Raw genomic sequence first — 15,054 nt, 5'->3', positions numbered from 1 at the left:
GCACTCAGCACATTCTGTATGACTACATCCACTGTGACAAAGTGGTACATCCAGCAATAACAAATTTTACACAGACCTGCCCTGACACGACAGTGTCCTTACCCTGTGGCGCTTGCCCTGGATCTTTGTTCGAGCAATTTCGGAGCTGCTGCGCCGTGGTCCCCGTCGGCGCACACGAGCATAGTTTGCTTCCTGGAATTCCTTCATTTTCTTTCTCTGCAGCCGAAACTGATGGCTGCAGCTGACATTGTACCTCAAATAAGCAGAAGCAGAGCAGCAGTTAAGAAAGAGCAACTATCTAGACCTAATACTTCTCCTTGCTCTAGATGGGGATAAAACTCCTCTTTACCATCAAGTTCTGTTCCTCCTCCTTTTAAGACTTCCCCTTGGAAGGAACCAGTCCAGACTTCTGACACAAGCAATATTTGGACACCAGAGTCTTGATCTAACATCTGAAGGGTCAATTAAGTCATTCCCCTAAGGGAAAAAAGACCCATAACAAGCACTCTGCTATCAACAGGAGGCAGCAATGACTAGTCTAACTTCTCCCCATTTTTTTCCCAAATTCTCCCTTGTGTCTTTGTCTAGTACCAATGTATCAGACAGCAACCAGTATGGATTTATTTAGTCAATCAAATGTACATTTCACTGAAGAGAGGTTCTTTGTAGCCCCAGAACTTCCCCATTCCCACTTCATTTTCTGAACAAGCCAGAAATTCTGTTTATACTCAACATCCACCTCTCTGGACCTAGAAGCATTTACAAATCATTTAGAGTCCTAAAGGATCTCTGTTGCCAGTACATCCCATGGAGGGAGATTCAGATGTACTGAAGTGTTGTAAACTACTTGGATAAGGAGCACATGCCCAGTTTCATAAAATGCACTGTCAGAGATAAGGAAAATTACATCTTGCTATTATTACCTTTTAGCACAGGTCATGGAACAAAACCTCTTGGAGCCACGGAACTGGGTTGCTGGGGCGTACTTCCCACAATATTCACACTTCAACAAGTTTGCCTTCTTATCAAGCTCTAGGGAGATACAGAGATACACACTAGTTGATGATCTGAACTGAAGCAGATCACACACATAATGATCCTCCATTCCAATGCTCTTCTTCTCAAGAGACTGATTCCAAGCACTATTTTCTGTTGAATCTAGTAAGTACTTAGCTTGGGAAGGAAGCTGGGAAAAGAGGCAGAAGCTCCACTAATTAGAACTTCAGGATATTGAACAGGGCAGGCTTTTTCTCCTTGTCAGTACCATTTAATGGAACAAGTGAAAAACAGCATATCCCTCACATCCTACAAGGCTGTGGGGGAAACCTCCATAGCTGCACACTCTGCTCTGTCCACACATCCTTCACAGTCATCAGAGACAGGTACAGTTCAGATTCTCTTGCTTACTACTGGCATGGGATGTGTTGGATCATATTAACAACAACAAAAAATACTGTCTTCTGGCACTCAAGACAAGGAGATTCTGGGTCCATAGCTTGAGTCTCTAAGAGTTAGCAGGACGAGATACAAGCCTATAAAGTTAATAATACAGTATCAGAGAGTGGAAACTTTCAGTAACACTAGCTAGGCCTCCTGGTGCTGAAACTCACCCATGGAAGCACTGTCCCCTCCCAGGGAATTGCTGGACAGGTTTTCATTCTGGCCAGAAGGAGCCTCTCCCTGCAGCGGTTTCTCAGATTCCTTCAGCAGCTGAGAACAACCCACCTGGATAGGAAGAGAATGAGTTGGACACAATAGTAAAGGATTCTCTGTGTTCACCACCCTCTGCAAAGTACATGCAGTTCAAAATTCAGCTCAGAAGAATCTCTCTGCCTAATACAGAAGGAGACATGCTGAACAAAGTCATCAGTCCCTTCCTGACTCAGATGCTTGGCCATTCCTTCAAAGATCCCCAAATACTATCTGCCTCGAATAGCCTGCAATTCCATGTAACTGCATTTCCCCTTATTTCTTTAACTTTACTCACTGCCTGTTCAAAATGCATCTTTCCCTCACTAAAAATTAGAAAGAGGAACCTCCTTATAATTCCTGCATAAATTATTGCTTTGGGGACTACTGGAGTAAACAGTTGCTGTAATACTTGTTTTACTCCTTCCAACTCGTTCTCTTTAATGACACCTCTCAATGCCTTGATTCATTCATGAACCTCCCTCTGTTCCCTTCCCCTTCACTGTCTGCATCTCAGGCTAGAAATGCTGAGTTGAAATATGGGGAAAGATATTCCTATGCAAAGATGGAAGCCCACCATCCTCCCAAGAAGCTTCTACAGCTCCCTCCCCCCAAACCAAAAAATCCCTACTGGAAAGGGCTCTGCTCCTTCCTGGATGACAAAGCCTTCAATGATGTGTGTGAGGATCTGAGGCTTGACGATGGCTTGTGGGGGTTTGGAGTCTCCAATCTGACGTGACACCATTGCCAGGTTTGGGGTGGAAGCAGAGGTGGGGGGAACTGAGGCTCCTTCACTTGACGTGGTATTTGGGGTTGCAATGGCAGCAGCGTCAGAATTATCTGGAAAGTTAAGAGCACAAGAGTCAGTTCTCTTTGCTCCACTTACTTCAAGCAGAATACAAGATCAGATCATTAGCACACACAAGCAGGGCTCTCCTTTGTACCTCACCTCCAAGGCCACTCTTCTCCTCTGTGTTTTTGGGGCTGTCTGTTACAGGAGAGGACCTGGCGGGCAGGAGTGCAGTGACATTGGGCGACTCCTCCTTCTCCTCCTCTGACTCTGCTTTGCGCTTTACTGCTAAGGTCTGAGATTTGCCCTGCATGAATAAAGAGGAACACATAAGCAGATGGAAGAGCTCCAAAGCAAAGAACACGACAGATCAAAGGGAAAAAAAAAAAAAGTATCCTGCTCCATCATACTTGATTTCCAGCTGGGTTCCTTCTGGAGATGCTTCTAACTCCTTCACAGTATGTACCTCTATTCAGAAGCATTTGCGTAGCAAGGAGCAAAGCTTGAGAATACTCACTACCATACCACAGACTAGGATCTGGTGTCCCAATTCATGTTGATACACTGGTACAATATCAAGTCAATATGTGAACCTCAAAGGATTGTTCCAGGAAGAATGAAATTGGAATAGCATTCATTTCCAAGCAGGCTTTTGGCTTAATCAGATCAGTTTCAGCAAAGGAGAGTGAAAAGTGCAGGGGACACGTGTTCCCTATGAGCAGAATTGCCCCCACTCTAAATATGAGACAAATCTTGTGATACCTTCCTGAAGAAGCAGAGTCTAGAAACAATCTCAGAAACTGGCTAAGGAGGTGTTCAAGGCCAGGTTGGATGAAACTCTGAGCAACCTGGCCTAGCAACCCGTGTCCCTGCCACAGGAGGGGGGTTGGAACTAGATGATCTTTAAGGTCCTTTCCAACTCAAATCATTTATGATTCTATGATCTGAGCTTGCAAAGTGCTGTTGTCCCAGGGATTTAGGCAGATCCTAATCAATTCACAACAGCACAAACAAGCCTTATGAAACATGAACTATCTTTGTTTTCCTCTGCACAGCCTGTTGCTAGGAGATCCTCTGAGGCCTAGAGGCAGTGGCTGCTACCATACACCAAGGGGTCTGCGACCCAAAAGAATCCACACTGGAGCAGTTCATGAAAAACCGAAGCCTGAGGGAAAGGCCCACATTGGAGAAGTTTGTGAAGGACTGTATCCCATGGGAGGCATCCCATGCTACAGCAAGGGAAAAGCATGGGGAAAAGACAAAACCTTAACAACTGACCATAACCCCTATTTCCTCTCCTCCTGCACTGCTCACGGGGAGGAGGCAGAAGAGTTGAGAATGAAGCCTGAGCCTGTGAAGAAGGGAGCAGGTATTTTTTAGATTTGTTCTTATTTCCAGTTACCCTACACTGATTAATTGGCAGTAAATTAATTTCCCTAAACTGAGTTGGTAATTGGCAAGTGATTTCCACGTCCTTATCTCAACCCACAAGCTTTTCATTGTACTTTTGTCCTCATGTCCTGTTGTGAATGAGGAGTGATAGAGCATCAACTTGGTGGTCACCCAGCAGTCAGCCAAGGTCAACCCACGCCACATCTGATATTTGGTATGTGATGTGGACACCTGTCCCATTTTGGGGGCAAGCCTTTGAATGATAATGTGGAAGAGAAATGCTTGTAGTCAATAACCCCAGGGGTTGGATTGGAATTAGTGTTTTCGAGAGCAAAAAAGTCTCCACATCCCTTTCCCCAAACCCCTTGCCCATCCCATCCCACTGACCTGGGCCTGGACTGCGATTGGTGTCCTAGGAATGAACAAAGAGAATCCATATGCTATTCTCCTTCTCAATGGTATCACTTACTGGCAACTGGACAGACTGCATGTAGAATGCTGCTGGCATCTGAGCCACAACTGGAGAGGAAGCTGGGCTCTTCACCATGTGGGCTGTGCCTTGAACTTGTGCCAAATTCACCCCTGTGGTGAGAGGGGGAGCTTCCTGGGAGGATGCTGGAGCTGAAGATGATGATGGGGAAGCAGCATGGGTTTGGGAAACGGGCTGGACTACAGCTGGCATTCCCCGGGATGTCGGCACTGCTGCAGCAATCTGAGCCAAACCCAGCGCTTGGGCTTGGCCTGAGCCCTGCTGCCGAGTTCCCACTACCTGCACTGGGATATGTGGTGGAGCCTGCTGTGTTGCTGACATTTTGGCAGGCCCAAGCTGAGGTGGTTTGATGGGGGTGACCAGAGATTTTGACTGAATTGGAACAGGTGACTTTGTGGCTGGCTGGCAAGGACTGTCCTGCTGGAGCTGCAAATGCTGGGGTTGGGACTGCAACATAGGCTGCACCACAAGGGTCTGAGCCTGCTGCTGGTTCTGAGGTGGAGCCTGCTGCTGCGGAGGCTGAGCTTGCTGCTGCTGTTGGGTCAGAGATGCTGCTTGCTGCTGTTGCTGCTGTTGGGCCAGTTGAAGATGAGTGGCTGTGTGGAGGAGCTGGGACTGGCGGTGCTGGAACTGCTGCTGGTGATGAATGGCTATCTGCTGCTGGATCACCACTTGCTTCTGCAGATGGATCTGCTGCTGCTGCTGGATCAGTGAGTGTGGCTGGATCTGCGTATACGTTGCTACACAAACACAGAGTGAGAAAAAGCAGAGCAGAAAAGTTAGTAACAGTGCAGCTGGGAACAACAAAAGCAAGGCAGGCAGCCGCTGCATTGGTTTGAAACATTAAGCTCCAAAATGACTGTCAGCTTACTGACAGAGGACAAAAGGGACTAAATCAACTTCTCATGCTAATAGGGAGGGATAACCTCTTGAGACAAGAGGTTTCTGGGAGCCCAGAAGCTGGGAGGTGTGTGGGAAAACCTTTCACCATCAGGGTTTCCAAATGTCATTCTTGTGAAAACTCAGTGGTCTCAAAGAGAAAAAGCCAGTATGCACTTACCTGAGCTAATCAAGGTCTGGCTGGGTGCTGGTGTAGCAGTCCTGGTCAGGTTCATGCCCACTGTTTGTTGTCCGCTGCTGTCTGTTTCACCCTTCTTTGTGGCTGCATTCTCTGTCTCTGTCTGGCTTCCCTGGCTGACAGTCACAGCCTGAGCAGCTGCTACCGGTAAGGGCTGAACCACCCCTGTGCCCTTCCTTTGGCAACTGCCAGCAGCCCCTGCCGAGGAGGCCTGGCTCAGTCCCATTGAGGTCTGGCTCCCACCACTTGCCACCACACCCCCGGAGACACCATTGCTGCCTGTTGCTCCCTGGCTCAGGTTGAGGGACTGGCCTGCAGTGCCAGAGGAGGCCTGAGCCACTGCCACGGTCTGGCCTGTGCTGGTGGCCTGCGGTAAGCCCGAAGCCTGGGAGCTTCCTGGCAGAGCTGCCTTCTGAGCAGAGCCTTGGAGCTGGGTGTTAGTGGTGGAGGTCTGCTGGCTCCTCACAGCCAAGTTCTGCACCTAGAAACGCACATACAAAACAGAATCCATTTGCTTTATACACATTACTTGCTGGGAGTTTGAGCAACACACTCTACTGGCGTGCAGGCTAGGTTGATGCCTCAAGTCTCACGTGAGGAGCTGGCTAATACTGCAGGGCAAAGCTTGGGCATGACCTGCCCCAGGAAGCACATTATCCTCAACTCCCTCCTGCTCCATCTCTGATGGAAATTAAAGATCTCATGGCACTTTGTGAACAGGATTTGAGGATACCATCTTTCTCCGAGGCATGTTACATCCTTCAGACCTGCCTGCCATACCTTTGCATTGGTAGGACCCAGTTTAGTATGGCTCTAAAAGCAGTAGTGACTCTTTAGGCTCTGTAGTGACTTCACCCCCAAATGTAATGTTATCTTCAAAGTTTGATCATGGCTGACTTTTCTTCAAAGAAAGTGCTCCAGACAAGAAAAATATGAAATAACTAGAAATCCAAAAGAATGACTGGGATAGGGCAAGGTAAATGAAAAGCCATGGCAGTTCCCTGACCCAGAGAATTACTTACAGATGAATGCAGGAGCTAAGACCTTGGGGCCTGTTCAGCCTTTGGCATCTTTACAAGAAAAAATCAGCTGGGTGAAGGAATACTACCTCTGGCAAAGACACTAAACTGAAGAGTGACTGAAAACTGGACATAGAACTCAACAGTTCTTTTTGCATAAGCACAGTCATGAAACTACGAAGATGGGATTGATCCAGCTAGTGGCTCACATCAGAAATTTTCAGCAGAAATTAATCCCACATGGGGATAAAACAGAGATGATCTGCCTTACAGGGACATCTTAAGACAAAGACCAGAGTGTGGGGTGACAGAAAGCAGGGGGAAGCGGGGACTCTGCGAGGCGGTGTCACTGACCTGGTCTGTGTCTGCATGGACCCCAGGAGACTGAGTGGGTGGTACCTCCTGCTGGACAGCAGCCACAGCCCCGTTGGGCATCAGGATGAGTTGGGAGGCAAGAGGCACATTGCGGCCCAGGGTCCGGTTTACCTGCAACAGGTTCCCCAGCTGTGGCTGTTGAGGATCAGGTGATGTGGAATGAAAGGAATGGAGGGGAAGAGAAAAAGACAGACAACGAACCACAAGCAAACAGATTACAAAGCAACACTGGGCTGCAATGTCACACACTGCAAAATCAGCAACCCTCCTTGCACTGTAGCACTGAACCTAACCCTCAGGAGCAAGAAACTGGGAACAGTTTCCTCATGGAAACAAGAACTCCTCTATCAAACATGGGCCTGGGCCAACTCCCACAGACTGCCTGAGGCTGGCTAAAAAATTGGGGTATCATTGAATTTTCAGATGTATATCAGGGACTGGTAGGGAAATGGTGATAAAAGACATACATTCTAGATCAGGGCTGCTTGAGAAGATGGAGATTACAACTTGTATCTGAAGTTAATTGAGACATAGCTGACTTTTTAAGTAGGTAACCAAGCCCCAGACTAACTATATAGTCAAACCTAGTGTTTTCTATTTAGTTGAACTTTAAAGCAATTAAAACAATTACTATTTGTTCACATTAATTTATGTTTCTAAACTTACATCCCTGAGCACCACAACAGTAGAAGAGTAATTTACCATATATCTGTTCCAGCACTGAAGAGTAGTTTTATTTCTGTGAGCTATATTCAAGTCTAGGACATATATTTCACATTTACACTCTAGTGAGAAGTGCTATGGGATCTTTAACATCTATGCAGAGCAGGGATGCACATTGGTTAACATTCTCACCTGAGTCACACAATACAAAGCTCATCTACTCTCAGAGGCAGAGCCCAGAGTCACACTTGTGGTTTCAGGGACAAGAGCTTCCCCACACAATTTGAAAATATACTGCAACATCCATAAAGTTAGACTTAGTCCATACGTGATGGCAATGCCAAGCAGTGAGACACTGAAGCGGGCAGTAAGTGGGTTTCATGGTCAGGACACATTTTGCATGCACATCTCTTACCCGAAGATACATCTGGGCCTGTGACTGGTTGAGAGGCGGTGAGGTGGTATTCCCAAGGAGCACAGACTGTGTCAGGGTTGTGGCGCTGGGGGAGCTCACGCTCTGTGACCGACTGATCAGCTGAGCAGCTGATGTGGTGGCTAGGTTGATCTTAGAACAGAAAAAAGTTCAAAATCATATATGAAGACATGGAGACCAACAAAAAAGTACAAATTCACTTAGTGGGGTATAGCCAGAACAGACATTTTACAGGTTTTTTTCCTGTATCCCACAGGGGACCAAGAAGAAGAAGGTTCTTGTCTTAGAGGGCTCATCTTAGAGGCTATGTAATCTAAACTAGCCAAAGCCCTGGATACTAACCTCATTCGTATGCTGAGCTTGAGTATCACTGTTAGCATGCAACTGCAATAAGAGATCCAAAAAAAAATTACATCATTTTCTCCAGCCTCTCGAGTAAAGGTAGAAAACCCACCAAATCTTCTCTACCCTACCCACTCATCTGCTCTCCAAACAAATCCAGGCTCCTCAATACTCGCTACAAAACAGACATCCTCTCATTCAACAAACTACTGCTCTGCTTAAGACAAAAGGAGATTCCCTGTCAAGCTGCCATGACTCCTTCTCCAAAGTCCTGACCCTTTTCTAATACATGACAACATATCCCCAAAGCCTCAGCAAAGAGAGATCCATGTCTACTTTTCCAGCTAAGAAGCCTCTCCCACCCAGAAACCTTATCTGGTCTCCTTAACCCCCACCAATAATGACAGCACCCCAAATCCTCAAAGTTGTCTGCATCTTGTGGATTCCCAGCATTATTAGAAGTTGTGTGGCTGAGTGCCATCCTTAAATACAAAGAGAAGAAAAAACAACATAGGGAGTAATAGGGAGGCTTTGATATATGTGTGAGGGAGCAGTTTTACTTACAGAAGCCTGGGTGGTGGTGGTCTGTTGAGAGGTGCTAGTGTTGGGGGAGCTGGCCTGTCTACTGGCTGCAATTGTAGCCTGAAAGAAAGATTTACAGAGAAATGAGTGCCTGGAATAAACTTTTCAATCCAGCCCAATCATTTGGCTTTGTCAGAACACCTAGTCTCACAGCCTGACAGTGAAAGACCTCCAGTCCTTCCACGCAGGGATACACACCCTACTGGTCCCCAGCTTGTCATACTACACACTGCAACTCTCACCCTGATAATGAAACCAACTGTTAATATCCAGATGTTCCCTGCAATTTGCTGGGTTAACTAGGCAGTTCAGTAACAATGCAATGATAGCACTCCAGGTAAAAAATTTCAGATTACAGCACATATGGTTTGTGGAATTGATTTCTTTATTTCCCCCTCTCTGATCCCATGGGAATTCCCCTGTATGAGTTTAGTTAATTTTATAACTAAGATTTGTGCAAAAGTGACAAGAGAATTCTATTCCTTCAATAGTATAAGACTACAGTAGGTATTTTATGAACAACTACATCCTGGACTAACTGTCAAGGAGTTCAGCTACTGAGATACTGTTACACAAACATAACTGTATTCACATCACACATAATCCATTCTCAACTGATAATAAAGTCTGGTAGGTGAGCAAAGTTGATAAAGAAAAAAAACATTCAATAGTTACACATCATAAAATATCTTGATTCATATTGATCTATATATGTCTCAATTAAAAAGAAAGTCTCCTGGCTGGACATGATCCACTTCAGATCCCTCTTGCTGTTAAAGAAAACATGAGCTACTAAGTTTCAAGACAGAAAATTCAGAGGATACTGCCTGAAATTTCACTTAAACACAAATGTTTATTCTCAGAGAAGTAACAATCCACTGTTCCCTTTAATACAGTTTTTTAACACTACTGCATTCACGGCTAATTTAACCACCTATCTTTTATTTAAAGAAGGTGCAGGGGGTAGTCATAGGCCTCTGAAGTGCAAGTTCCCTGATGGAGATGCCAAATTTTACCTTCCCCCGCTCTGTACCTGAAAAACAAATGAATCTTTGCATCAGGCTTCCAGTTTACTAGCTGTTTGTATTAACTCTAAACAAGAGGACTTGTCTCATCTGGGATCAGGATGACCTCAGTGCACAAGGCACTTCATAAGAAGATAACTTCTGGATCTCCCCCAGGGAATGATCCAATTCTTCTTCTTCTGCCTCTTGGCAACTCACCTGCTGGACAGCAGCCAGGCTGTGAAGCTGGGCGCTGTTAAACTGCTGCTGGAGCATAAACTGATGGAAGTACTGGGCTGCATTGGGCTGCCTCTGGAGTGCCTGCAGGGCCTAGATAAAGAGGAAAACCAATGTCAAAACTTGTGTGTTCTTGAAGGATGATTGAAGAGAGCAATGAAGAAATAAGTAACAGCCATAAGAACATCCCTAGACCACGAGAAAAAAAGCATGCATTAGGTTAGCACCTCAAAATCCATAGTACAGTTACAAATTTGGTAACAGACTGAATCACAGGTGTATTTCAAGACAGCAGGAAGCACACTTGCAGGAGTTTAATAAACTCCAGGAATCTGAGGATGTGTGTGGTCACACAGGCAGACAAGTTTTCCCATATATGGAGGGTATAGACAGGCTGGGATGGTAAACTGAGTGACTTGCTCTTTAACAGCAGGCTAAAATCAATCTATTGGATCACAGTACAGATTAAACCTAAGAGGCTGGACATTGAAGGAGTAACCTATAAAACATGAAGTCTCAGGCTGTAAGAACTCAGGTCTAGCGTAGGAATTTCTAAATCTGAAACCATGACAGTCCTCTGAGCACGCTCCCACTTGGACACGTAACTCAGAGGAACACAAGAGAGCTCACCACTACCTTCCACTGAGGCACCTGCCATCTCAGAACATAACCATGTCTCACCTGTACTGCCTGTCGCTCATAGAGAGACATTTGTGATATCTGAGGACGGGTGCTTCCTCCAGAACTGGAGCTCCCGCTGGTGGAGTTGGAGTTCTGCTCACTTTCAGTCTCCATGGTGACAGGATCCCAGGAGCTCAGGCTGAGCTGGACTCCAGATATACACTGAGAGAGTTAGAAAGTAAGTCAGGCTACAGAAAAAAACAAACTGTATTTCACTACATTACACAGTTTTTTTTACTGGAATATCTCATTACCAGATTCCATGTGCAGCTTTGCTACATCACAGGGACCAGGGATGCTGGGGTTCTGAAATCACCCAGAAATTATATCACAGTTTAAATCTTTTAAGACCACAGTCAGAGGCATAATGCACACATTCTCGTATTTTTATTGCCATGCTATATTTGGAAGCTACAGCATCATGAAATCTTAAAAAGGTAGTGAAGGAGCAGCTGCAGCTCATTCAGACACTTATTTGTTTACAGACCTGACCACCCTTCCTTTAAGAGGGGCTAGTGAACAGAGGCAAATTCCACTGTGCTTCCAGTCCTCCGCTGCACTTTGGCAACTTCTGATACTCTCTTCCTCCAGTACCTCAACTCCACTGCCCTACCACAGATATACCAACTCTGTCCCTCCTTCTCCTAATTTAGCCTCCAGCCCTCAACCCTTTCTTCCTTTCTCTGATCATATGGACTTTCTAGCTACTTGTTGTTCCTGACAGATCTTAACTTGAATAATAGACTAGAGGTTGGCATCTCTGGTGGCAAATTGCTTTCAGGAGGAATGGAGTCAGAAGCCGAGCAGATGAAATGTTCACTGGCAACACTTGTATGGCAAAAGTTGCTGAAGAGGTCATGCAGAACCAGGGAGATCTTCCAGCAGCAGAAAGGTAAGTTGCAGTGAATTGCAGGACTGAGAAACGCTGGAGAATGCTTTCATCAGCCAAGAGGAAGAGAAGTGAGACTGAAGAGATTACTTAGCAGAAGAGTAATGCATTGAGATGATCGGGGAGTTTTCTACAGCAAGAGACATGAGCTACACCAGGAGCAGTGGCAGGAGAAGTTAGAGTCAGAAAAGGGAGCAAAAGTGATAATTCAACAGAATTCCACTGGGGAAAAAAAACCAAACCTGACTTTTTAGAAGGTTATAATTTCATGTAAGATTTTAAAAAAAGTTTCTGATAGTCCTGTTATCACTGACAGCCTATTTATTTCCAAAACACCGCACGGCTCCTCTGTAGTGTATATGAGAGACCTCTAAATCAGCTTCCAGGAGCCCAGAGCACTGGCACAGCCCCTTTATCTAGCCTTTTTTAAGATTTTGAGCTTCACAGCCTTCACCAAACAATGTTTTCACGGTATATAAGCAAACAGGCTAGTGCAGCAGAAAAGAGGGTGCAACAACAGTCTCAACCAGAGACCTTTTTAAATTCTGATATGCTGTTAAGGACAGCAGATTACTTTAAAGTAGGGCAACAGCATTAACACTGCAGAGGATGGGTGGCTAAATCAAGGAATTGATGCTTCAAACCTGCTCCTCAAAATCTGGAAAATCTTTAATTGGCAAGCAGAGAGCTGCTGCTCCAGTCCTGTCTTCCACATACAGGGAGTCCTTCCACATACAGGATTAGCAGGGAGATGATCCAACACTGGCTTCCTGTACTGCTTCAGCAGTGGCCATAAGTAATTCTGCCCCGAAGTCACCTTCTGTTCAGCTGAGACACACCTCCTCCTAACTGGTCACTACTGTCTTCAGGCACAACTCTACTTCAGCTAGAAAGAGTTGGGCAACAAAACTATCCAGAATACAAAAGCTCTGGAGAGGCAACTGCCTTAAAGGTCTTCCCCAGAGTCAACACGACAAAAATTAAATGAAGCCTGAAAATAAACAAACTGAGAAGGCAGAGAATACAAATACAGACTTTTTGAAGGAAGGAAACCGTGGTGGGTAAATGAGGTACTTTGAAAGGAGCTAAAATTCAAGTGAAGCTACACATATTACACCAAGTTCTCTACTAGCTCAGCTGCCATTAGGAGACAATTTATGGTCCCTTGCTCACCCTCAACCTCCCTGTTCAGATTCCTCCCAGCATTCACCTCGCTTCTGGTGCTCATTAGATCAAGTTGTTAACTCTGCAGAAAAGCTACCCTCAACATCATTTTCTGCCAGATCAGTGACCTGAATTACCTTATTTATGATGCCACAAGTGTCAGTGAAAGGAAAGAACGTAACTAATGTTCACCCTTACCCTCAACAGCTGCAACAGGGGAAACCTGGCTTCTGACTTGGTGCTCTGTTCCACCAGTCTGTGTTTCCTCAGTAAGCAGCACCACTGATTCCTAAGATTTCCAGCATTTTTGAGAATTCCATATTGATCTAGATCTTATTAAAATCAGGTCCTAGAACAAAGAGAATCTTATTGAAACACCTCTGGCATGAGAGGCATTGAATACTTTGCTGAAATTCTGTGCAGGCAGGCCTTCTGGAGACATGGACAGAAAAGCACTCTCCCTTTGCGGAAGGGCAGTAAGAATTTAAGTCTCCCACAGCAAGCAGGGTTATCCAGCAAAACTCTTTCCAAATACAAAAGTGAAAAGGCACAGTATTTCCCCAAGTAAGTTCATCTAAGTCTGCAGCTCCATGTTAGTGTAATCCGATCCAAACACAGGCTATTCCCACACAAAATAGCAGAATTACACCCTCTCCCGCCCTCCAAGTGCATCTTCCAGCACCTTCCTCTTACAAATGTTTAGTGATCACTAGGCTATCACATCACTTGACTCATCTAGCTGCTCCATGAGATGGATAACCCACTAAAAATGATTAAACCATGGGTTTTCCAAACAAACAAAAAACCTCCAGACTAACAACGTGGCCATTACTTGAAATTAACCTTTGAACAACAGCTAGAACTGCACCCCTAAAAGACAGCCCCTGAAGGATACAAAGGCCTATTAGCGCCATGGCAGGAATGACCGCACAGCAGAAAGGAAGGGAGAAAACTGGCTCAGGCAGCAGTACAAGCATGAGAACATGGGCCAGTCCAGAGCCTAACCCACACTACTGATCTCAGCACACACCAAGAACACCACAGGTGGCCCATCTTCAAGTTCCTGACCTTTCTCAAGCATAAGAGCAGAGAAGAGTCAGGCCAATCTACTCTAGTCATCGAACACTTGGTAGAAGGTAGGAAAGTTTTACTTGCTCACCCCATCCATTCCCCCCTGGCACACGACTGCTGTCTGCAGAATATTTCCTAACCTTCTAACTGGTCTTGTCACGTCATCCTTGAGAAACTAAGTGAACAAGTGAGATTTGCACAGGTTTGCCCCACAGGTCGAGGGGAGAAAAACTGATAACCAGGACTACTACAGCGAACTCTCCTCTGCTACTGTGCGTTTCCTCAACAGCTTCCAAGCCACCTAAGCAGAGATGCGGAGCTGCCGGGACACGCTAACTCTGCTCTGGGATGCTCTGGAAGCAGGAGTAGGTGCGACGCTGGAGCACTCCCGGACCCTGCACCAGCCGGTCCCCACCCCGCCGAGCCCAGCCCGCCTTCCCCGGCCGCGGGGGACAGCAGGGGAGGCTGGCAGGGGGCAAGGCAGCACCCAGGCCGTCGGCAACTCCGGCGGCAAAGTTCACCCGGTACGGCGTACGGGCGCCCTGCCCACCGCCCGTGCCGCGCCGTGCTGTGCCCTGCCCGCAGCCCCGCCGCGCCGGCAGGCGGGATGCGCCGCAGGATGCCCGGAGCCGGGCGGCGGCTGCCCAGGGGCAGGAGCGGGGCTGCGCTGGGGAGCTGCCCGGGGCCGGGCTGGGTAGACAATGGCTGCACCGCCGCCGCTGTCAAGTTCCATCCCGCGCTGGCCCCGGGGAACTCTCCCGGCCGCGGCCACCCGCGCCCCGAGCCCCGTCTCACCTGCGGCCGCCGCGGCGCTGCCCCGCTCCGCTCCGCCGCCCCCGCCCGCCCGCGCTGCCCGCGCCGCCGGAGCCCCCGCGCCGCCGCCGCCGCCTGACACGCCCCCCGCGCGCGGGCAGCCGGGCCGGGCCCGCCGAGCGGGCGGGGCGGGGCGGGGCGGGGGCCCCGGGCCGGGGCGGGCGGTGCCGGGGGCGGGACCTGCCGGCGGCTCCCGGCGGGGCCGCGCTCTGGCAGGGCGTCCCCGGAGGGCGGGACGTGGGCTCGCTCAGCCTCCCCTCCCCCTCTCCTCCTTATCCTTTTCTTTTTTACATCCCTTTTATTATCTTTTTTTTTTTTTCTTTTTCCTTTTTTTTTTTTTTT

The 15,054-nt window shown here is 47.3% G+C and overlaps 1 protein-coding gene across 5 annotated transcripts in view; it reads right to left on the bottom strand.

Moving 5' to 3' along the window:
- The window catches only part of PHC1 (polyhomeotic homolog 1), a 17,827-nt gene extending 3,090 nt beyond the window's left edge, over window positions 1-14,737 (bottom strand). The window contains exons 1-14 of one of the 5 annotated variants that reach the window (XM_027906086.1): window positions 14,695-14,737; window positions 10,776-10,932; window positions 10,077-10,187; window positions 8,836-8,913; window positions 8,272-8,313; window positions 7,912-8,061; window positions 6,813-6,968; window positions 5,422-5,920; window positions 4,341-5,101; window positions 2,639-2,786; window positions 2,321-2,529; window positions 1,611-1,725; window positions 924-1,032; window positions 103-253 (exon numbers count right to left, since the gene is read on the bottom strand). In XM_027906086.1, the coding sequence (XP_027761887.1) occupies window positions 103-253; window positions 924-1,032; window positions 1,611-1,725; window positions 2,321-2,529; window positions 2,639-2,786; window positions 4,341-5,101; window positions 5,422-5,920; window positions 6,813-6,968; window positions 7,912-8,061; window positions 8,272-8,313; window positions 8,836-8,913; window positions 10,077-10,187; window positions 10,776-10,889 (2,643 nt within the window). In that variant the 5' untranslated portion in view covers window positions 10,890-10,932; window positions 14,695-14,737. Of the gene's footprint in view, window positions 1-102; window positions 254-349; window positions 478-923; window positions 1,033-1,610; window positions 1,726-2,320; window positions 2,530-2,638; window positions 2,787-4,340; window positions 5,102-5,421; window positions 5,921-6,812; window positions 6,969-7,911; window positions 8,062-8,271; window positions 8,314-8,835; window positions 8,914-10,076; window positions 10,188-10,775; window positions 10,938-14,694 lie in introns of those variants that run through there. The other 4 variants (XM_027906087.1, XM_027906089.1, XM_027906088.1 and 1 more) reach the window with 4 other exon arrangements.
- Window positions 14,738-15,054: the final 317 nt, after the last annotated feature.

The sequence above is a fragment of the Empidonax traillii genome, unplaced genomic scaffold, assembly GCF_003031625.1.
Source record: "Empidonax traillii isolate 1590-97213 ecotype Southwest subspecies unplaced genomic scaffold, ASM303162v1 scaffold1246:size530596, whole genome shotgun sequence".
NCBI classification, from domain to species: domain Eukaryota; kingdom Metazoa; phylum Chordata; class Aves; order Passeriformes; family Tyrannidae; genus Empidonax; species Empidonax traillii.
The sequence above is the reverse complement of the archived record's forward strand: the minus strand, read 5'-3'. Positions and strand labels throughout refer to the sequence as shown.